The sequence below is a fragment of the Nakaseomyces glabratus genome, chromosome L (assembly GCF_010111755.1).
Source record: "Nakaseomyces glabratus chromosome L, complete sequence".
Classification (NCBI taxonomy): domain Eukaryota; kingdom Fungi; phylum Ascomycota; class Saccharomycetes; order Saccharomycetales; family Saccharomycetaceae; genus Nakaseomyces; species Nakaseomyces glabratus.
In genome coordinates this window covers 875633-898215 of record NC_088962.1, presented here as the reverse complement: position 1 = coordinate 898215, position 22583 = coordinate 875633, and the positions used below count along the sequence as shown (strand labels likewise).

The window sequence follows — 22583 nt, the reverse complement described above, 5'->3', positions numbered from 1 at the left end:
TTTGAGTTTGTTATAATTCTTATCTTAACTGACAACAGCGAAGATAATCAACGATGCCAGTATGTGATATAGAATGAATTTGATAATATACTCAAAGAGTTTTTCAAGAGATTTCTTGAAAACCAGATGAGAAGTAATTAAAGAGAACCTATAATACTAACAGTATACTTATTGTTTGTTGTACATTTCGATATTGTTTACCTATGTGATTTGAATGAGCTTTTATATATGGATTGAGTTTCACCTGGTTGTTACGGATAACGTTTTGACTGAACCAAAAAGTTTAAGATGAGTGCAAATTTCCGTTTTGGTGTGTTTTAGAAAAATCCTGTTGACCATTAGAGGAAGTAAATAGAATATTACGTTGAGGACTTGATATGGCGTTCAAGAAATGAGAAGTTCAGCAAAAAGGAAACTAAGATGTGGTTGTGATTGAAACTCTTGGTGAAGTAAATGCGTAACTGCTGAAGACTTTAATGATTGATAATAAAAGGAGAAACGCCAGATCTATTCCAACACTCTCAAGGTAAACTCATGACAGTTTTCTCATAAAAAATCGCTCAAGGATAAACGTATAAATTTGGCTCTGAACAAAACTATTAATGACAGGCTCAAAAGTCCTTCAAGATCAAGCAAAAGTTGGCTAAGGCCAAGAAGCAAAACAGAACTTTGCCACAATGGATTAGATTGAGAACCAACAACACTATCCGTTACAACGCTAAGAGAAGACACTGGAGAAGAACTAAGATGAACATCTAAGCTTGTCGGAAAGTTATTTCTAATTATGTCAATAATTTTTTTACAAATTCCACAATATTAAATTATTTTTTACATATATACTAGCTTAGTTTTCATCTAATTATATTATCTTTTCATCATTTATTTTTTGCATTGAACCATGTATTATTTCAAACATTACTGTGTAGAAACTGTGCCACCGCGCTATCGAGCTCATCGCTCTCAAGATTCATGTTTATCATTAAGGATTAGCATTACATAATATAGTTTACATTACAATGGCCGAAGCATATATCAGAGAGATTCCCATTGTTCAAAAACACCGAAATCATTTTCTTTTTAATTAAAAAGATCAGATACTATCTAGCTAGAAAAGTGTTTGATAAGCTCATCACGTATAGCTTGGCCAAGTAATTAGTTTAGTGAATAAACAAGATTAGAATCGAGTTAGCAAATGTCAATAGTTATACTAAATTGTAGTACAACCAGAACGGCCTCGTTCGACAAAGGCGTCAAGCTCAATTTGGCGGTGTAACATTGTAACATTTCAGTAGCATATTCCAGATGACCGTTAAAAAGTTAATTGAAAAAGTATCTTCACGATTCAAATTAGCTCTTGTATTTATACTTTCCTCACAGAATGATTTTTCAGAGAAAAAAACAATATACATTTATACGGATGTTTTATGGTCGAACCAAGGCTTGTTAGGGCTTTAATATGGCATTTAGGTATACAGTATGCCATCCAGTATTTTTAGCCAGTGCTCAAGTGTGATCTGATATAAAGCGTTCAACTAGTATCGATGTACATGTTAAGAGTGTATTTAGCTGGTTAATTGAATGTAGTGGCCATTGATTGGATATTTTCAAGATGCAATACAAGTGGTATACAGATGCTAATCATGCGTCACCTACAGTGTTGCGTTCTGCTGTATAACATTCATGTGTTGGCAGTATCAATATTTTAAATAGAGAATATCTAAAATAATTGGATGATTTACTGCTGCAACACTGTAAACGTTCATCACCTCCGCATTTATTTCTATTTTCATTATGGTTGTACTTCGTTTATACAGAGAAGAGAAGAGTCCGCGATGCTCGTGGATTTGACTCGAGAGAAAAAAACGCGTTCTGCAAGCGTTTCTATCATCTAGGGCATCTCATACTCATCGAGAGCGGTGTCATTTGAGTATGAATATATTAAACAATTGTTGGGATTTATTTACTATAGGTATACCTGAGGCAAGAGGTGCCTAAATCGATGAAGAAGAATATGTGGGTGCCTTTTCTAGGAAGAGCGGGTTGGAAGTTGTTGCTCGCAATAGTTGGATTAGTATATGTGGTAAGCAGGGTACCCAGAGAAAATTCCAATTTTCTTATAAAAGAGAGCATTGTGGAGACAGCCGATGTTGAAGGATTGGATGCAGCTGTTGAACAGTTTTATTTGGATCTGTTCAGGTCAATTAATCAGTATAGACCAATGAACCCACCGGCTAAGAAACAGAAACTTGTGTTCAAGGATAAATGTACACTGGTAGCACCAATAAGTGTCGAAGAGACATCTGATGATACTCTAAAGCAACTATCATACATGACTTTGGACTATTGCTTTCATTTGTCACCAACTCAGACAAATAATTTGAAGACCGCGCATAACGGCTATTGTAGAAGAGTAGAAACATTATTCGGTAGCCTGGATGAGTACCTGCGGGACTCATTGATGCCAAGATATAAGGGAATAGTAACGTTAGGTGGCAACGAAAGAACTTTGTCACTATTGGCGTCTATTCCTCGTCTAAGGAAAATGGGATCTACCTTGCCTATAGAAGTTATATTTCCACCATATGTGTCAAATGAAGATAAGTTTTGTGATGACTTCCTGCCAAGGTACAATGGTAAATGTATTTATATGTCAAAGGCGTTACCGGAATATGTGTTAAAAGCTCATAAATTTGATGAAAAGATGATTAGAATGTTTACCCCCTTGGTTAGCACTTTTAAGTCAATATTATACATGGAATCCAATGATTTTGCCAATACAAATGTTGATAAAGCTTTTGACTCTAAGTCATTTACTGACACAGGTTTAGTACTGTGGCCGGGACGGTCTCGGAGAAGCACTTCTCCTGCATTTTATCAAATTGTTAATCGCAAAATCGACTTAAACAATAGAACTAGAAACCTAGCAGACGACGTTTCAAGACCCACAAGGTACACATCACAGGCGTTGGAAAACATACAATTCAATCTACTGGCACATACCCCCATGCACGACCTAGATGGTGCGATCCCTGACGCTGTTACGCACGTAGGTCATTATATGATAGACAAACAAAAGCACTTCAAGACATTAATGTTGGCCATGTACTATGCAGTACATGGTGAGATGTGGTTTGATATGATGTTTGCGCCCGAAAAAGGATCTTCTGGATATCGTGAAAATATAGTTGCCGCAGCGCATGCACTAGAGTTGTCTTACTACCAGGTTCATTTAATACCGCGTTCGATGAGGGGTGGTAGCAAAGATACTTTACAAAGTGGTGAAACTTTTATGCATTTTGATCCTGACTTCGATTATAGAAAACATCAAGCGCTTGCAGACAAAGTTAAGAGCAAATTAATTGACGTTCATAGCTTTGACAGGAAATATACCGCAATAAGGACGTTTGAGAAAGATTTATTGGCTGGCAATCAAGACGTCAAGTCCATATTCATAGAAATGCCGTCACCTCAATTTGACCCATTGGCATTGTTCTTCAAGGCAAAGAGTTTGCAGAAATTAGATCGAAAAGACAAGGTAGATGACCTCATGGCTTTAGAGAGACAAAACTATTCCAATTTAATGGAAGTTCTTTGTAGAGACACGGACCCTCTAGTATTACAAATGATGGTAAATCATCCATCCAAGTACAAAATGAAGGATATGTGTGTCTACTTGAAGAAGATTGTAACGTCTCTCAAAGTCTAATAGAACCAAAACGAACTGTACACTAAAAAAAAGAGCTATATATCGGCTCCCCATATAAACATTGCATGTTATTATTAAACGCTAGAAAATACATACACTTATTTGCAACTAAACATAGATCGTTCACACAAAATTATAGCGAAATGTAGACATTGTCACATTATACATCTGAGTAAGTCCATGTCATATACTACGTCATACAGTAGTTGAACGATTTGCCAGATATCCTTTTGCAGGTTTCAGGAACCCGAAAATCGCTCTTAATGGCTAAAAGGGGTGTGGGGGGAGAATAGAAGATATGCATAGCAACTAAGAAGTGCATAGGCATAACGGCGGAAGATATTTATCTCATAGAGAAGCAGAACCATTGTCGCTTAAATTTTTGGGACGATCGTTGTTTACTACTCTGGTGTATCAGTGACAAGTTCCTGAAACAATACTATATAGAGGAAAAGAGGGTTATTTGTGAATCTCGTTATAAGGATATCAAAACTATTGTTTTCTAGAAGGTGCTAAAAGATATAAGGATTTGAAATTTTTATTAATAATTGTGAAATGACAAAAGAAAGGACGTTGTACGCTGACCGTCTACTGACAACCAAGACCCCCTTTGAGGCCACCGAGGTTATGAGGGTTCGACTTTCCGAGAGCAAATTGGTAAGTAAAGAATTTCTCGAGTTATTTGCTGAAGTCAGTAAAATTAAGAGAAGCTATGTTCAGAAGTTGAATAAAATTGTTTCTGAAAAAGAGAATTTAAAATCTATTATTGATAAAAAAATAATTCAAAATAATGTTTACACATCCGAAGAATTGTCTAAATTAGACATGGACTTGCTAGGTAACGTTGTTCCTCTTTGGGATATTGTAATAAAAGAATTGAGAACAGAGGTAAAAGCTAATAAGGAATTTTTAGATGTTATTGAATCTCAAGTGTTATATGAAATAAATGATAGCATTGATACTGATAATAGATGGCATCAGCGTGAAAAGCATGCAAAACTTAGTAAGATAGCTGCAATGATTGAAAAAAATGATCCAAAGGATGATATAGCCGATGCTAGCCAACGTTGGGATGTCGAGAGCCCTTATCTCTTTGAAATGTTTGAAAGAATTGATTATAATAGATTAGATGTTTTAAAAAATAGTCTATTAAGGTATCAAACCGGTTATGGTGATTTCTTACAGCAATTTTCAAAAGGCTCGGAAGACTCAATGACAAAACTATTAGAGTTTAGTCCTGATGAGGAATTGGAAAGATTTGCTACAGAAGCAATCAATCATAAATTTAATATCAAAACTGAGAAATCGCATGACTCGCCTCAAAAGATTGAGAATTACAAATCCTCGCCACAGAAGGACAAAAGAAGAAGTACGTTTGGAAACATCACTCACAGATTTGCTTCCCACTCTTCTCAAAACAATTTGATGAACAATGAATTTTCAGACAGTAATAACAATGCGACTTTGAGCTCAAAAAAATCTCCAAATAAATTAAAGTCTAGAGTTGGATCAATTTTTGGCAGAAACAAATTAAAAAAGAAGAATACGGAATCTACTTTGAATTCTGCAATTTCAGAGGAGTCAGACTTGGGTACTTCAAGAAGTATGTCTAACAATAGAAGAGGTTCGGAAATTTCTCATGGAACTCCATATAGCGTCAGTAGAGGGCATGAAAGAAGTAGAGCACATACAGAGAGTAGTAGGGCAAATCCAAAGAAATTCCATGTAGAAGAGTCTCCATCAAAACCCCCTAAACCAGTATCTCAAAGCACTGAAATGCATACACCTATGGCTTCTGCTGCTGGGAAGGATGTCTCACCTGTAAGAGGCGTTCCCTTAAGTGCAAGCTCACCTCCACTACAACCGCATCCAAGATCAGATAGTATCAGTCGTTCAGGACATCAATTAGGAACTATTAATCAAGGCCAAACATCGGCAAGTAATGTTTCTTCACCGGCATTGCCCCCCTCCAGGAAACAAATCAACAATTCAACAGCTAACACGGTTGCTGGTATGCATGACTCTATGATGGGCGTCCAACAAACCCAGTATTCTCAGCAACAAAATTATGCAATTACCCAGCAACAATATCAAAGTGCGGCTATTATCAATCCACAAATTACTGGAGAACTAGGAGAGTTAAACCCACAGGAAACAGGTTCGTCAACTTCACTAAGAGGCCAATCTATGTTCCGTCACTCCACTCTTGACCAGGCAGGAGCGTATGGTTTAAATGCTAGTGTTGCTGAAGTCATTAATGCGTCATTTAAGGATGGTGTTGTGGCAGATTCTCAGTTGGTTGGTGAAGTGGCTTTGAATTATACTGCGGCTAACCCGGCTCAGGCTTTGCCGATTGGTATCAATTTGAAAGTTAATAATGGTTCACAATTTGAGAAAGTTATTTTAAACCAAGCATTTATGGAGCGTGTTAACTCGGAAGAATTTAAAGTCAACCCTGTCTTTATTGCTTCGAGAACACTGGGCGCCATTAAATACTCGATTTCGCACGTCACACCACCTGTGGTTGTACATCCAGTTTGGAGGTTTGAGCCTCACCAAGCTAGTGTGGTATTGAATGTTAAAATGTCTCCCATGCTACCAGATAATGTCAATCAAATTGTTCTGAATGATTTTGCTGTCTTCATTTCGATTGATGGTGCTAATACCACGAGTGCGTTGTCTAAACCTCAAGGTTCATTCAACAAGGAGAAGAATAGAATCAGCTGGAGGTATACTCAACCATTGGTATTGAATCGTGATAGCGATGGAGAAAGAATTATTGCCAGGTTTATGACTGACCAAATTGCTCATGAGTCGCCTAACGGTGTTTTGGTAAGATTTACAACAAATCCACAGTTGAACTCTGACATAGGAAGTGGTATGTCAATAATTTGCCAAGAGCTTGATGAAGAAAATCCTTTTGGAGCTGACTGGAAGCCAATTGCTTTAAAGAAAACCCTGGCAACAGGTAAATACTCGGGTTTAGCATAACTGGTATTATTAGACACTTTCTTGTAACCTAGTAGAAGGATATTGAAGTGAAAATCGGCATGAGAACCTTGTTACTAAAATCTCTGAAAGTTAACAAGTTGTGGACAAGAACTTTTTATTTTTTAAGTAATGATTCCGCTTTGGATATAAAGACGGAACCTTGTAATATTTATGTACTAAAATGTATTAGCTCAAATCATTAAATTGTATTGTATTAGGTAGTCATTAGTTTAAAGTTAACTCTGGCGGGCATCGCTACAACACGAAAACACGAGAAAATAAAAAAAAAATACTGAGGTTTGGGAAACTTAAAAGTGAAGAACTAATGTTATTATCATTTTTCTGTTAATCAGCAAAGGTGTTACAAAGAGCATATATCCATTATACTTATAAACAATGTCAATGCTACGTCAAGTTCGTCAATTTCATGCTACCGCTAGAAAATTGGACTTCTCCAAGATGTCCATTGTTGGCCGTATCGGCTCTGAGTTCACAGAAAACACATCAGCCAATAATCACCGCTACTTGAGATACAGCATTGCCTCTCAGCCAAGAAAGGATGGGCAAACAAACTGGTATAATATTACTGTTTTTAACGAGCCACAGATCAATTTCCTTACTCAATACGTAAGAAAAGGGTATGTATATCTTCCGAACCATTGTTGTTAATTTGTGAAAAGAGAAACTCTACTAACATTTATTTAATTCATCCCGCTTTTTTTAAGTTTATGGTACTGAATGCAGTCATTTGAATTCGATCAAAACCACGGGAACTAGAATTATAAGACTTAACACAGTGCTCTAGTATATGTTGAGGCCGATGCTGCTAATTTTACTTTTGAAAGACAAGATGGTACTAAAGGTACTACTCTAAGCCTTGTGCAGAAGGATTTTAACCTATTGAGAAATGGTAAAGCTGAAGAAACCCCAGAAGGGTCCTCATAAGATATCGACTAGTTCATGTATTTCTTGAAATTGGAGACCACCTAGGTATCACTTACCTTCATCAAATAGTTTAAGGAGCTTTAGACGTTTGCCTATGCCAATATATATTCTCGTTAATTTTTGTAAGGATAATATGTAAGAAATATGCCAAAATTTGTGTCAATTAATATGTATTAGTTTCGATGAGGTGATCAAGAAAGCGAACAGCTTATTCGTATCGTGTATGGCTATACAATTGGTCATCGCCATAATGGCTGCTGAAGGAACGTCAATTCGAGAAACCTAAGTGATGAGCGTTGAACCGGACTTGGTCTTTTGGTGGCTTAAGAGGTCGGTACATATTATGGTAATACATGTGTCTCATGTATTATCTATACCACTTTTTTATATTGTTAGAGTTTCTGTAGACAAAAGGGCGAATTGCTGTTCAATATATTTCGATAATGAGAAAAGAAATTATTGAAGTTGAGAGGACAGATGAGTTCGACCCTGAATCAAAGAAGGAGCCAGTTAACAAGAGATGGGTGATTGCTAAGATAGATCTATTTGTATTATCTTTTGTATGCTTGCAATATTGGATCAACTATGTTGACCGTATCGGTTTTACAAACGCCTACGTTTCCGGAATGAAGGCTGATTTGAAGATGGTGGGGAAAGACCTCTCGATTGCCAACACATGTTTTACAGTAGGATATGTGGTCGGCATGATTCCTCATAATTTAATCTTATTGAAAGTTCCTCCTAGAATATGGCTCAGTTTTTGCACATTTGCATGGGGTATTTTAACGCTAGGAATGTATCATGTGACTCATTTCCACCAAGTATGTGTTCTAAGGTTCTTTCAGGCTCTATTCGAGAGTTGCACATTCTCAGGAACCCATCTAATACTTGGTTCCTGGTATTTAGAAAAGGAGTTGCCTATAAGAAGTGCAATTTTCACCAGCAGTGGTCTTGTGGGGTCAATGTTCAGTGGCTTCATGCAGTCTAGTATCTTCCATCATTTGAACGGTAGAAATGGCTTGGCGGGCTGGAGGTGGTTATTCATAATAGACTTCTGCATTACGATACCTATAGCCCTCTATGGTCTTTTATTCTTTCCAGGTATGCCAGAATCTACCAATGATAATTCAAGGTTATCCATGACTAAAGTGATTTTCAATGAGCATGAATTGCAATACGCAAGAAGAAGACTACCGCCTCGTGACGAGACTACTAGCCTAGACAGAAGTGTGGTATTTAGAGTCTTGAAGAGGTGGCATTGGTGGATGTTTTCACTCGTGTGGGTGCTTGGTGGGGAGAATTTAAGTTTTGCATCAAATGCCACATTTGCCCAATGGCTCCAGCATCAGCAGTATAGCATTACTCATCGTAATAACTACCCATCCGGAATATATGCTGTAGGTATTGTGTCAACTGTTGCGTCTGCAGTGTATATGACTAAGTTTCGCAAAGCACGCAACTGGCACATTGCCGTTGTGATTGCCGTGGTAATGTGTGTAGTTGCAATTATGATTAGAGTTAAGCCAATGGATCCACATGTACAGTTTGCAGCACAGTATCTAGGCGGTGTAGCATATGCTGGTCAGTCTGTATTTTTCTCCTGGGCTAATGTTGTATGCAGAGATGACTTACAAGAACGTGCTATTGTGTTAGCTTCCATGAACATGTTTTCTGGTGCAGTGAATGCATGGTGGTCAATTCTTTTCTACTCCTCCGCAATGGTACCAAAGTTCCAGCGAGGATGTTATGCATTAATAGCTACAAGTGTGGCCAGCGGTATAGTCTCTATACTCATCCGCTCCCTACATATTCGCAGCCAGGACAAGAAGAAGGAAATAGGATACATTGATGCTAATGATATTTACGATGACGAAGATGATGAAGAAGCAGATATTTAGTTACAGAGATTCTATGATTCTATGATAAATTGATATATAAAACAAAAACTTAGATAGACCCCATTTAAGGTTATGCATACAATTTTATTGTGATTGTTATTTTCTTATTGTTGTTAATATCTTTTACAATCTTCACCAATGTTAACTTTAAGACCTAAACGTGAATAACACAAAAGCCTGAATGGTGGCTCACAAAAGAAAGACCTAAAAAAATAGGGTTGGACAGCAACCTCAGGTAATCGGTATCGGGTTCAAATCATCTCTAACGAGACGACAAGTCCTACAATTGCACTGAATAAAGCCTCACCACGATTTTGACACCTCGCCTCACACCAATGCACTCTCTTAAGGGAGCGGAAATGGCAGGTTTAAAGTGACAAAGTGTGTGAGCCAAGCCGTGAAACTAAGAAGAAGACGCACCACATGATCAAACTAAGCACCCCAGAGAACTACGGAACATCTCTGAAGAGAGGAAAGCTCCACCCTTCATAGTGATGTAGGAATATGTGGAAAGAAAATACGCAGGCCTTCTCTACCCAATGCACCTGCGAGAGTTTTCAGTGGCTTTCTTAATCCGCTGCCATTCCCAGCCGTTGCCCCTGATGCATCTTCACTGGAAATAAATCTCCTGCTCAGAAAACCAGAAGCGAAACGGGTATATTTCTTATAACAGCGCGAGGTCCACCACAGAAACAATCGCAGACATACTGGGCCGACATCCTTACGTAGGGCCCTCCATTAGAGAGGAAGTGTGCAATGGAGAAGTGTCGCACAAATCCACCGTTAATAGAGAAGTTGCTTCTCAGAAAAGCGCATGACAGTCACATCCCTAGACAGGCCCATACGTCTCTGCCCCACCCTTATCCTCCTTATACGATACAGATTTCAGCAGAAACTCCAATGCACTTAATCTTACCGGCCGGGTTCCCCCGAAAGCCGTCCTCACGGTCGACTAAGAATAGCACTGGATTTCTACAAAACCTATTGTACAAGCAGAAAGGTGAAGAGGAAAACGAACGGACAGCCAAAAGACATAATCCCCACGACTTGCTCTGAGACGCAGACAACTCCAAGTGAAGCTCCACGACAATTCACCGACACACACAACTCCCGTAACCTCCAACAGAAAAACCCTCAGAAAAGATCTTCAAACCACATGTAACCAACCGCGTAAGAGTCAGAACTCTCAAGAGTACCCAGAGGCTCAAAATGAACTCAGAGGAGCACCTATACTCCAAGCTCCACTAAGCTGTAATCCACCGAATTTCCCACCTGCTTTTGTGAGCGTTCGACTCCCTTTGACAGAAGAGGACCGTTCCTTGTGCAAGCAGGTAATATAACTTGCAGGATCCCGGTTGCTGTCCAGGTTTCGAACTCTGGATCGTTCCCTCTTTAAATAGTGGCTTCAAAAAGTTAACACTTCCATTCGTACAATGGCCCTGGAAGTCGCCCCTATGGAAGGGGAAGCTTCAAAAACCACTGAACCACTGAGGGTCCTAACAGAGCATCGTAGGGACTTTTTAAGATGGCCCCAATATCTATCTAATGGTTTTTGACTCTCATTGGCGGGAATTTAACGCAATCGAGCACAATTCTTGGCTATTACAGATAATCGGTCAATAGTAGTTACTAAGAAAGTATTTATTGTAGTTAGGAAACTGGGATCTTGCCAATGTTTGCATGTATCCGCCCTTATCATTGACGGCCGTGCATGCTTTGCGAAATTGCTGAACGTAAAGTAAGAATTAATTGAGTTATATTAATAGGTATGTGAATAGGATCTCTGTATGATATATTGATCTTATTCATTAATCTATTTTTGTCTGCGCAATATTGAAAGGAGCATGAAAATTAAACTACTACAAAAGAGTGTGCATTCAAAGTTAGCCCTTTGATGACAGTATTTCAGGATTCTGGAATAGGTTTGTTTGAATACTAAAATATATTAGTAATTGAAGTGTACCTTCCTTACATCATTGATATGTTGTCATAGTTTTGGTAGATTTATAAAACAAAATAAAAGATAGTCCACAATGCATAGAACGCCGTTTATATATTCATATGTGTGTGTGTAAACAAAAATATGCCAGATACATAAGTTGTCATGCTTAAATTATTTCCAATTGGTTAAAGTGTTCGCCATGATATCTTAATGCAAAATTTTGGCATTTCTTGATAAAAGGTCAACATCTGACAGTGTCGACTTGGATAATGGTATTAAATCCATTCTTATTTCAAAGTCTTCTGTCTCAATGTCTCCATCGCAAAAAAAGTTGGTGCGTTTATATATCACAGTCTAATGTAATAATTATTAGTCTTTTTTATTTTGATATTGGCCTGATTTTCATCAATACAATACTGGAAATAGGATATGAGGTCACCCATTCGACTAGATTCGTCTCAATACTCAGTCAATATTTTTTTAATGTAGGACTCAAAACGTCAAGATTAATTACGAATTTATACATGGTATTTATCTTTCTTATTTACAGGTCTATAGATGAACTGGCACTTCTAGGGAATGGAATGGTATCCTTAATATTCTGAATGCCCAGCAAGTAAGAAATAAATCTCTCAAATCCGAGGCCAAAGCCGCCGTGTGGTGCCACACCTTGTTTACGTAAGTTAACGTACCAATCCAATTCACCTGTATTATTCATGCCTCTTTTTTTGATCTGATATTGTAGGGACTCGTAGTTATCCTCCCTCATACTTCCTCCAATGATTTCTCCCATTTCGGGGACAAGAAGGTCAAAGCATGCCACAGTCTTACCGTCTTCGTTTGACTTCATGTAAAATGCTTTACAGTCCATTGGGTAATCAGTAACAAAAACTGGACTCTGGAAATATTTCTCAGCTAGCCATTTTTCATGTTCAGTTTGTAACGCTTCCCCCCATTTAGGCTTGTATCTAGGGAAGGGCTCCTGTGAATGCTTCTCTTTAAGAATTTGTATAGCGTCTGTATATGTGATCCTTTTCCAATTTTCAGAATTCCTTAGCATTTGCCATCTTTCAAGTATCTTTTCTTTATTTATGAGGGTTGATATATTGTCCGGCAATAAATCCTCTCTATTCTCGTAGCACTGAGTAACCATACTTTGTAAAAAGTTTCTTGTGAAATCTAAAAGCTGGTCTAAGTTGTCAATGAAGCTCATCTCTGCTTCCAGCATCCAGAACTCCATCAAATGTCTTGGGGTAGCACTCTTTTCTGCTCTGAAGCATGGTGATAAAGTCCAACAATTTGCAATTGCCATCGATAATATTTCAAGGTGTAATTGCGTAGATACTGTTAAGAAAGCCTTTTTATTCTCCAAGACACTAGATTTCACTTCAAACTGTTCACCTGCACCTTCACAGTCATTTGTGGTAAAAATTGGTGGACTAACTTTCAAGAAGTTCTCCTGTTTGTTGAAGAAGTTAATAGCATATTCTTCCATATGCGATCGAAATCTTAGTATTGAACCATAGAATAGTGACCTATGTTTTAAAGTTGGTAACGTCCTGAGAAACTCAAGTGAGTGGCTTTTCTTTTGTAGTGGATAGTTGGTCTCTACATCACCCAATAGCTTCAGATCCTTAACAGAGTCCTCAACCAACAGTTCAAATGGTTGAATCCTAGACCCTTGAGTGATTTTCAGCAACGGTGAATCGACTGATATACATTGACCTGTTTTAAGGTGCCTAACCAAAGAAGATTCTTGTGGATTCTTGATCACAATTTTGACATCCTTATTTGATGAGCCGTCATATAAGTCTACAAACGCAACTTTCTTCATCAGTCTCACCGATCTCACCCATCCGTTGACCATATCTAATTTCTGGCCATCTTTGGGCACTGAGTCATATAAGGTCTTAATCGATACATGCCGCTTGGCAATATATCTAATCATCTTTGATATGGTGGTTGGCACTTGCCTTGAAGTCTTGTATTTACTTTTCAGTATTGGTTGAAACCTTTGAATGTTTATTGAGTGCTTTAAGGTTTCGATTTAAGGCCTTTGTTTTTCATCTCGTCGCTGGTATAAGAAAAGAAGTAATAACAAATACAACTATTAAAAAGTCTATAAAAGGTCTAATTGTATTTAGTTAAAGATAGTTATTATAATAAAATGTTTATTTTTTTTTTGTATCTGTATATAGCTATTTCAGTTAAATTACAATTAAGAAATAACTAGTATAACGGGATTTTTTGGTTGAAGGTATCTATAGTAAATTTTTCTTCTTCTTCATATTGAACTTTGTGGAAGCCAGTAAATTAACCTGATTCATAATCCTGAGAGCACCATTTGAAGATATATCATGTCACTTCCGGTGGTAGCAACCACTATCTTAACGGCCTCGATGTATCATCGTGGGCCCCAAAACCTCTTAAACCTGTGAGAATGGTGGCTTCAGTAAAACTTCATTCAAAATCAATTGGATGAAAATAACACACACAAAACTGAAGACGACCAAAGGGAGGTAGCGGAAACGATAGCGGAATGGTGCGAAGCAAAATTGATACTCTGTGTGAAGGTGAAAGACACCCGGGATATGAGATCGGCTTAATATAGGGAGACCAAAAATGTAATATTCCAAAGAAAAAAGTAAAAGACAACCATAATTAATAAACTCAATTAAAATTAAGCGGGAGAAAGGTAATGGGAAAAAGTAAATTGTATACGCATCGTAGAGTTTGTTGTTTGACATCGTTAGTGAAAGAATAAATACAATTAATGATTAATCAAAGTGTAAATTGAAAAAAAAATAAAGAAACAAAGCACAATTAAAAAAGTTTCTTGTTTTATCATAATGAAGCATATTATTGTTGAAAAGTAAAAGTTTTAGAAGCAGCAGAATATTAAAAAAAAGGTTGAATTGACATGTAGGAAACAAGTTGAGACCAATAGCTCACAGCCAAAAAAGCACTCGCTATCAGATCATACACACACATTTGTTTTATTTCTATTATCCGGGGTATCATGTAGACGATAGTGTATGAGACAATTGGTTCAGAATTGTTATCCTAATCAAAAAATTAAAAGTGTTTGACAAAAGATCATTAAAAGATTGTATAGTAAGTAATCCGAATTAAGTTAGAAAAAAAAGATATGAATATTCTTTCTTAAAAAATAATCAATTCAGGATTATCTTAGAATCTTTGCAAAGATCTTTGTCTTTCTTGCCACTTTCTGTAGATGATAACAGCGACAATAGCGCATGCGGCTAGACCGACCAAAATGAAAACTAGAATAACACCACCTGGCAACATTTCTATATTCTTTTTTTCTTAGTTTTGACTTAATATTTCTATTAGTTCTTATTTAAAAAAGAAAAAGAAATAGTAGATGGAGGAGTCCAAATAATAACAGAAAAGAGGTTCCTCTTTATATAGAAAAGGTAGGTAAAAGGGAAAAGGAGGTTTCCAATGAGTGGGTTTTGGAATAATTATATATACTACAAAAAAAAAGAACTGAGGAAATTACAACTTTTTGATATCTCCATTGAAAGGTGTGAGAAATTTTTTTTTTCTTTCCTTCACTATTTCCACTCTTTGCAAATTGTTTATTATCTAAAGTACAGTAATTCCCTCTCTTCCTCGCAGTAAAGAAGAAGTAGAAATCATATACAAAAAAATGTGCAAGTGATAAATTCTGTGTGAGCGAGAGTTGAGCTCCCTCTAGTCTGCATGGATTTGCCAGCAAGATAGTGAAAAAGTTAGACCCGGAAGCTGAAAAGATGAGCAATGGACTTCCTGCGCAGAAGATAGGTAAGGTGAATTGAAGAAGAAAACTTGTATAAGCACAAGGGTTTTGAGGGATAAATAGAACATTTTCTGTATTACGGTGGGTACCTTTTTTTCTGCCACACAGTAAATAACTAGTACTGACTTCCAGGTGGTGGAAGGACAACGGAACTAGTATTCTTGGAAAGCATAAGTTATTCCGAATAAGTAGGAGCCCAAAAAGAGAAAAGTTGTTGTTGATTTGTTTGTTTACAAGAGAGAGAGATCACAGAGAGAGAAAATGTTATTTTAGCTGTTTTCTTTGCTACTCAGCAATTAGTGAGAAATTGTCTTTCTTGTTTTCATTTTCTTTTTTCGTTCATTTCTTCTTTGGCAAAATTTGTTGACAAAAGCATTGAAAATGACGATTTTTGTTTTGCATTTGCCCATGATAGCAAATAAACAAACTTCCTAAAACAGCAAATGGATTGTATTTTGTTTTGACCTTGGTGTGCCCACCATCTCCAAAACTTCGGAGAGATTGGGGAGCTTAGCCAGATGGAAGGGACTTACGTTGAAACTGGTTTAGTAAAGCAGGGAAAGCAGGAAAGTAGAGTGAAAAAAGAAAGAAATTGGTGATGTTACTTTAACGAAAGAACGGAAGAGTGCTATATCTATGGAGGGGCATGGCTGGTTCTCAGTTCCTTCAATCTGGAAAATACATACAACAACAAAAAAAACTCGGGACTTAACTCCATTTATTCTAACTCTTGTGTGCGAATTCTTAGCATCCAAAGTGAGTGAACAAATAATTAAAATACCTCGCAACAACTTCTCTCTAGACTAACCTGTCATAATCAGCACTAAAGTTATGGTATATGGTGGGATGAGTAGGTAAGTTCTCGAGGCCTGCGTATTAGTTTAAAGTGGAACTATCTCCAATTTCTAACTACTGTACTGCTACTATTGCCATTTCCCTGCATCAAAATAACTATTGAAATTGTACATTTGAAGGAGTTACTGGATAAAATTACGTCATATGAATATTTTTTGTGTAAATTATTTAACGCTACAGGGTTTTAACTGCGTACAGCTTCAAGATACAGAAAAATTCTAGAAAAAAACTCAATTCATTCTGTAGATAAGAGATTAGCTATAGATGGAAGTTGTACCGTTATTTGGATTCCTATCTCGGATAGACACACCATTAATGTCGCATAGCAAGTTATATATGTCAAGATTGTTTATGGGTCCGATCTCTTGATCTTTGAAGTACGGGCCCGTGGCGATGAATAGAGCCTGCAGTCTTGCATCGTCAACTTCGCTAAACGTATGAGATCCTATGACATAAGGTCCGGTGTCACCATGGTACTTCTTCTTTTCTTTCTTCGCTTTCTTTGCTATAATGTCGTATTTTTCCTTCAGCATGATAGAATTGCCGATCTTTGGCACTATCCATATCGTGGGAAGCCTTCCCTTGAGCTGCGCAGTTCCCGTATCAGCAGTTCCCGTGTCAGCATTAGTGGTAGGACCCCTACCGAGATCTTTGTTAATCGAATCGTAATTCCATTCTTTTGGGAAGTTGCCGGCCAAGAAAACGTTGTACCGCTCAAGATCTATATGCTTTTTGATAATCTTGTACACAGGGTTAATGTGTGCCGCCTCCCTCACGTAGATACCGAGACTTGCCCCCTCCATATACATATGAGAAATCACATCGTTTTCACGTAAATACTCTCTTTCATTGTGAATCAAATCCTCCCAAATAGTCACATTGTTGTCAAAGTTAATATCTGCCATACCGTGATTGCTCACTAACAGAATATTAGTAAATGCGCTCATATTTCTTTCATGTAACCCAGCGAATGTGTCGTTAATAAATTGGTCCACGCTTTTCAGCTTATCTAAGAACTCCACCTTGTGAGGAGAGTCTCTATCTATAGGATACCCATGAAGATGCCCAAATGTGTCGAGATCATTCACGACACTGAGAATCATCTGCGGTCTTTGTGTTATATCTTCAGTGTCAATATAGTTAAATATCTTACTCTTCTTAGTTTCCATTGTTTCTTGCGCATCAAAGACATCCATATAGTAAGGCTGACGTTCCAGTTTGATATAATTTAGAGATGTATAATTTACGTCACTACCAGGCCACATATTGGCATAAACTTTGAAATTCATATTGTCGTCATGATTATAAGCCCTTTGTACTGTTTCCCATATAGGTTCGCTATTGTTCACCCATACTCTGGGATCGATGATGCCAGGTCTATATTCTACTTCGTTCTTAGAGTCCCAAAAGCTATTGGCAATCATCTTATGCATGCTGGGATACAACCCAGTTACCATCGTCCACATATTAGGTATAGATTGTAGTGGAAATTGCGGTCTCATGTACGGACTTGTGGTAATATTTTGTTTCAGTATCTCATTATGTTCCCGTTTGAACAAAGCACTGATAAATGGCGTGCGTTCATCTGATATCAGTCCGGGATAGAATCCACTCAAGGAAATGACAATGTTCAGTGGGTTGAATTCATGTGTACCATTTGAATAAGTAATAAATGGATCAAACTCGGTGAATTGGTGATGTCTATTAAGATCTGGGTTATCATTATTGGTACTGGTGAGAACTTTCATCCATAAAAATGATAGTATTACAATTGTCAAAAGTAAAACAGCTAGTTTCTTCATGCCCCTTGTTAGTCTTAGTGAATCATAGTATTTTGATGTGTTTAGCCAATCGCCAGTCATTTGATTAAACCATCTGGTCTCGGATATGTACTCGTCCCTATCAACATGTCGGAGATTTCCTTCATGATCCAGTTCATAAAGCGGTACACCTCGTCTCTCAATCTCTTCAAGGTTTCTTACAAAGTACCTCGCATACCAAGGTATACGCTTAGCACCTGTATTGGCTTCAGTGTCTGCCTGATCTCGGTATTGCCATTCCGTAATTCTGCTCCATATCCCTTTCTGGTCATTCAAAGCGTCATCAGTGTTCATAAGGTGATCATCTTCTAATGGATCCTCAATCTCAAAATCCTCACTCCTAATAGACGCAGCTCGACCTTCCTCCATTCTTATGAGTCAATGTTTTAATACTGCTATGTTGCGCTTTATATCAATTCCTTAGCACCATTTAACAGTTGTAAGGCGTTACAATAGTTGTCCCCTTAATGTCGGTAACCAAATAAAAGACCTCCCAAAACAAAACTTAACCAATGCTAGTTTCAAACAGGGGTATAACTATTTTTAACTAATGTGGATTCAACTATGCAGTATTATTGGAATCCCTCATGGAGAGGTATTTTGATTTGTATTGGTGTATTGTTATACAAAAAGAGAGAACTCATTTGGCATTATGTGAATGTTTCGCAAAAAAATAAAAAAATAATAGGTCCTACCCGGATTCGAACCGGGGTTGTTCGGATCAAAACCGAAAGTGATAACCACTACACTATAGAACCATAAGAAGTTCTTGTTGTCAGTTGCTTTTGGGGGTATCTTATATTGGCTTTTTTTAAAAATTTTGATAGGGCACACATAATAATTCTCATATTAAATGGAATAATTGGGTAATCAGTTAGAGAGGCTATGCTCAGTTATTGAGCTTCGAGTTTTGTTTAAATTTTATGCAAATTTATTTAAAGTAGCATATCTTTTTAGAGACAATTATTGTATATTGTTACAACGGTGTTGGTCTGTCACTATACAGCCCACCTGAGGAAATGTCAGGTACCAATACCTCATGTGTATTTAGCATTTGCTGAACGGTTATTTATGTCAATTGAACAGTTAGTGGATATGCATGATATCCTCCCACTTAGCTATTGTTATTGTTTTTAATCATGATTCATCTACTCTTATGACAAATCCTTGAGCAACTCATCTATTTCTGCAGCAGTTGCCTTCTGTCTCTTCTCATTAACTACTTTGGAATACCTTTCGCTATCATCAATAGCACCAAACACTTCCAGCATAGATTCCCTATGAGACATTAGTTGGTACGCGGTCAACGATTTAAGCGTTATATTGCTGTACTGTTTCTTGTACTTCAAAAGGTCCTCTTGTGTTGTCATGTCTATACTTCTTTCTTACAATAACTCCAAAGAGATTACTACAACTGTTTGCAATAAGTATTCTCTCTCAAGTGTAAATGTACTTTAAAGCAGGTTTAGTTTCAGTATCCATTGTATTACATTCATTTTTGCAATTAGCATTTTGTCAAGAAAGTGCCAAAAGGAAAAACGCCCGAGAGCGTTTTTCGCACAGAATGTGAATAGTACAATCCAAGCACTTGTACAAAAGACTCGATTAGTTTACAACCTTGAGAGAGAGGTCAACAAGTTTCTGCTTAGCATTGCAAGTAGTAGTAACGAACATATATCTCAGATGGAATACAAAGACTTGCTAAGAGTGTCTGACTTTATCGGGAGCACTTTATTCATAGAGATCGATGACGACAGATCTCTCCAAGGAATACTAGTCGCGGTCGACTGCCAGATGAACTTATTATTAGACCACGTCCACGAGCATACAAAGTCAATTGGTTCAAGAACACTGGGGCTCGTCAGTGTCCCACAGTATACCATCAAAAATATCAAGATATCGCAAGCAAAGTTCAACGCTCTGGTGGATTTCAAGAAAGAACTACAGCGGAACATCGTATAGTCCTGATGACGCCCTCTTAAGCAAGTTACACCACCATGGTTTACGTCTACACCTTCGAGCTTGTTGGTAACAGTTGAGTTGCTGTGAGGGCCCTTGTGTTCAATATGAGCTAATAAAGTGGATATCAGATTGTTCCGTGTAAATGAATAAGTTATGCATCTCGATGAGCCTTCTGGATTCACAGCCATACGGCCTTATGGACGCACAAGGGACTAATATTTTGTAATAAAGAATGTTTGCTGAGCACTCTTCAAAGCATAATAGAGCATTGGTTGCTCAACAAAAAGGGCATAAGTTTTTTCATTCGGAGATGGAGGCAATGAGGTATAAATAGGGCATTAGAGATTTGATTTCGTCATGATTCTCTCTTGTTATGGAATCAATTATCAGTTGGAAGCCCGCTGTACCACGACCACTTAACCAATTGTTTGTAAACAATGTCTGAATCAACTTCTCAAATCCTTTTGGACAAGTATGCTGACCTGTACAAGAGAACTGTTACACATCCTTTGCCAAAGGAGCTATGTGAGGGGACTTTGCAGGACAGAGCATTGTATATCTACTTGACTCAGGATTTGGAATTCTTTGAGACTGGTCTAAGATTGATTTGCCGTGTTACTTCTATGTGTCCAGAAGTTCCAAGTTTGATTACTTTGGCTAAGAAGATCGGCTTCTTTGCCAGTGATGAGAATGATTACTTCCGCAAGTGTCTAAGCTTCCTTGAATCAGAGTTGGACAAGGATACTGTAAAGGAGATCAAAGATAAGAAGATCATTCCAGGCGTCGACGCATACATTGATTACTTGGTCGAGTTGACCAAGGATCAAAGATATGACTACCCAGCTCTTATTTCTTACCTGTGGTGCGCCGAACAATGCTACTTGGATTGGGCCCATGGCTTGCCAAAGAAAGAAGGTTTGCACTGGAAGCATCAAACTTGGATTGATCTACACGATGGTGAGCACTTTATTACCTGGTGTGAATTTCTAAGAGCTGAGGTTGATAAGTTTTCTGTCAGACAAGTCGAAGAGGTGTTTGCAAAGACTTTGCAACACGAATTCAACTTTTTTGACAGTTGTTACAAGGCATAAACCTCTCGGACTAGACGATACATAGAGTATTTATATGAGTTACGTTTATAGTTTAACCACATTTTTTAGATTGTTGTTAAAAGCGATGCATTACTTCTCAATTTTACGTATGATCTCTTCTATTGTAGCTTTGTAATCATTGCCTTGTAGATAGGACGTGAGTCTATCTACAAAAGTAGTACCATTCCAAGTGTTTTCATTCTTCTTATACTCAGGGATACCTACTTGCTCAATTGCAAAACTAGCTGCGACATTAGCACAAATATTTGCAATATGATAGTCCTTAGTCGTTTCATAAATTTGAGCAAAACCGCCTAAATATGTATTGCCACCACCTGTAGGATCAATTACTTTATCTGGTGTTTTACTATGATATGCTGGGTAATGGAGTAATTTACCGTCAATCGGTGACCTGGTAACTGATCCTAGTTTACCACATCGGATTATGACCTGGTTACCATCAGCTAATTGATAAATTGAGTTCAACAGCTCGGTACATTGCTCTAGAGTTGAAGGCTCTTCTGAATTATTCGTAAGTAGCCGGCTAGCCTCTTCCGCGTTGGGAGAGAATATAATGGGTATTTCTGATTGAAACACCTTCTTAAAATCTTCAATATGATCGTTGTCGCACAGACTAGGAAGTGGTTCCCATACTATTGTGTATCCCATGTTGGGATTCGATTTGATTACTTTCAGATCATTAATTATAGCTAAACACCGTTCTGCTGAACATACCAGGTGGAAGCAGTTTATGTCCTCTCGTACTTTATCTTCTCCAAATGTGCCTACCCAGTCTTCAACATTGATTTGTATTTTGGGCGTCAAAAATTTGAAGAGCCGTAAATCTCTATCCTTGCCCTCGGCCTCCAAGTTTGGATAGTAATTGAGGCCTCTTATAGTCTCCCTGTTAGAATCGATCCGATATTTCGTAGTGACACCCCATTGATCAAATGTTTGCCTGATAGAATCGGGAAAGTCATGTCCTCCATCGACAATCCACAAAACTTGTGATCTAACGTGAGCGCTTGGTGTACATATAGCAGCTCCTAAGACAGCGTACGTTCCGCCACCTCCTGGAATACCATTGTAGGTTACTTTACCTTCAATATCATCTAAGATAAACATACCATTAGTAGTGATCATAGCTCCTTCACTGATGTTGGACGATATGTAACAATGAGATACATAAATAAAAAGGTTTTGTCCCAATACATCATCATTAAAGCAATTATCCCATACAAAGGGTATTTATGCTTGATGACTTCATTGATATGCTTGTACTCGAGTCATCTCATCGCAAAATGATTGAAGAAAAAAATAAAAAAATAAATAAGCCCTGTAGGGGGCTCGAACCCCTAACCTTATGATTAAGAGTCATACGCGCTACCGATTGCGCCAACAAGGCTTATTAATTGCGTTGAAATGAAAAGAAGCGTAGCTCATGTAATTCTATAGTCTTCAATCATGAAACATTTGTATCCTATAACCAAAATCACTCTTCAGAGTTCTGTTTGTTTAAGATCCAGGATCTGGTTATTATGATTTCTATAATCTTCAATGTTTTCTTGATG

At 37.6% G+C, this 22583-nt stretch overlaps 12 protein-coding genes and 2 non-coding genes across 14 annotated transcripts; 7 read left to right on the top strand and 7 right to left on the bottom strand.

The window, feature by feature from the left end:
• Window positions 1–53: 53 nt before the first annotated feature.
• Window positions 54–759, top strand: RPL39 (60S ribosomal protein eL39; the record flags this gene model as incomplete). Its single annotated transcript, XM_002999548.1, has 2 exons — window positions 54–59; window positions 610–759. 2 exons carry the CDS (start codon window positions 54–56, stop codon window positions 757–759), a joined length of 156 nt encoding a protein of 51 aa, XP_002999594.1.
• A 1240-nt stretch (window positions 760–1999) lies between these two features.
• Window positions 2000–3706, top strand: GVI51_L07997 (alpha-mannosyltransferase; the record flags this gene model as incomplete). The annotated part of the gene is made up of 1 exon (XM_449128.2): window positions 2000–3706. One exon carries the CDS (start codon window positions 2000–2002, stop codon window positions 3704–3706), a length of 1707 nt encoding a protein of 568 aa, XP_449128.2.
• A 555-nt stretch (window positions 3707–4261) lies between these two features.
• SYP1 (Syp1p) lies at window positions 4262–6697 on the top strand (the record flags this gene model as incomplete). The annotated part of the gene is made up of 1 exon (XM_449127.1): window positions 4262–6697. The coding sequence occupies one exon, from the start codon at window positions 4262–4264 to the stop codon at window positions 6695–6697; it is 2436 nt and encodes an 811-aa protein (XP_449127.1).
• Window positions 6698–7093: 396 nt separating this feature from the next.
• Window positions 7094–7642, top strand: RIM1 (Rim1p; the record flags this gene model as incomplete). The annotated part of the gene is made up of 2 exons (XM_002999547.1): window positions 7094–7335; window positions 7495–7642. 2 exons carry the CDS (start codon window positions 7094–7096, stop codon window positions 7640–7642), a joined length of 390 nt encoding a protein of 129 aa, XP_002999593.1.
• A 443-nt stretch (window positions 7643–8085) lies between these two features.
• FEN2 (Fen2p) lies at window positions 8086–9540 on the top strand (the record flags this gene model as incomplete). The annotated part of the gene is made up of 1 exon (XM_449126.1): window positions 8086–9540. The coding sequence occupies one exon, from the start codon at window positions 8086–8088 to the stop codon at window positions 9538–9540; it is 1455 nt and encodes a 484-aa protein (XP_449126.1).
• A 2486-nt stretch (window positions 9541–12026) lies between these two features.
• On the bottom strand, window positions 12027–13430 carry SLM5 (asparagine--tRNA ligase SLM5; the record flags this gene model as incomplete). The annotated part of the gene is made up of 1 exon (XM_449125.1): window positions 12027–13430. One exon carries the CDS (start codon window positions 13428–13430, stop codon window positions 12027–12029), a length of 1404 nt encoding a protein of 467 aa, XP_449125.1.
• A 1241-nt stretch (window positions 13431–14671) lies between these two features.
• Window positions 14672–14791, bottom strand: PMP1 (proteolipid ATPase; the record flags this gene model as incomplete). The annotated part of the gene is made up of 1 exon (XM_449124.2): window positions 14672–14791. One exon carries the CDS (start codon window positions 14789–14791, stop codon window positions 14672–14674), a length of 120 nt encoding a protein of 39 aa, XP_449124.2.
• Window positions 14792–16393: 1602 nt separating this feature from the next.
• NPP1 (nucleotide diphosphatase/phosphodiesterase NPP1) lies at window positions 16394–18328 on the bottom strand (the record flags this gene model as incomplete). Its single annotated transcript, XM_449123.1, has 1 exon — window positions 16394–18328. The coding sequence occupies one exon, from the start codon at window positions 18326–18328 to the stop codon at window positions 16394–16396; it is 1935 nt and encodes a 644-aa protein (XP_449123.1).
• Window positions 18329–18645: 317 nt separating this feature from the next.
• Window positions 18646–18717, bottom strand: tQ(UUG)6. Its single transcript has one exon. It is a non-coding gene; the product is annotated as a tRNA-Gln (tRNA).
• Window positions 18718–19113: 396 nt separating this feature from the next.
• HTL1 (Htl1p) lies at window positions 19114–19329 on the bottom strand (the record flags this gene model as incomplete). The annotated part of the gene is made up of 1 exon (XM_065626647.1): window positions 19114–19329. One exon carries the CDS (start codon window positions 19327–19329, stop codon window positions 19114–19116), a length of 216 nt encoding a protein of 71 aa, XP_065482719.1.
• Window positions 19330–19642: 313 nt separating this feature from the next.
• Window positions 19643–19921, top strand: MAK31 (Mak31p; the record flags this gene model as incomplete). The annotated part of the gene is made up of 1 exon (XM_449122.1): window positions 19643–19921. The coding sequence occupies one exon, from the start codon at window positions 19643–19645 to the stop codon at window positions 19919–19921; it is 279 nt and encodes a 92-aa protein (XP_449122.1).
• A 437-nt stretch (window positions 19922–20358) lies between these two features.
• On the top strand, window positions 20359–21012 carry PET18 (Pet18p; the record flags this gene model as incomplete). Its single annotated transcript, XM_449121.1, has 1 exon — window positions 20359–21012. One exon carries the CDS (start codon window positions 20359–20361, stop codon window positions 21010–21012), a length of 654 nt encoding a protein of 217 aa, XP_449121.1.
• A 90-nt stretch (window positions 21013–21102) lies between these two features.
• Window positions 21103–22155, bottom strand: MAK32 (Mak32p; the record flags this gene model as incomplete). Its single annotated transcript, XM_449120.1, has 1 exon — window positions 21103–22155. One exon carries the CDS (start codon window positions 22153–22155, stop codon window positions 21103–21105), a length of 1053 nt encoding a protein of 350 aa, XP_449120.1.
• A 189-nt stretch (window positions 22156–22344) lies between these two features.
• tK(CUU)11 lies at window positions 22345–22417 on the bottom strand. Its single transcript has one exon. It is a non-coding gene; the product is annotated as a tRNA-Lys (tRNA).
• Window positions 22418–22583: the final 166 nt, after the last annotated feature.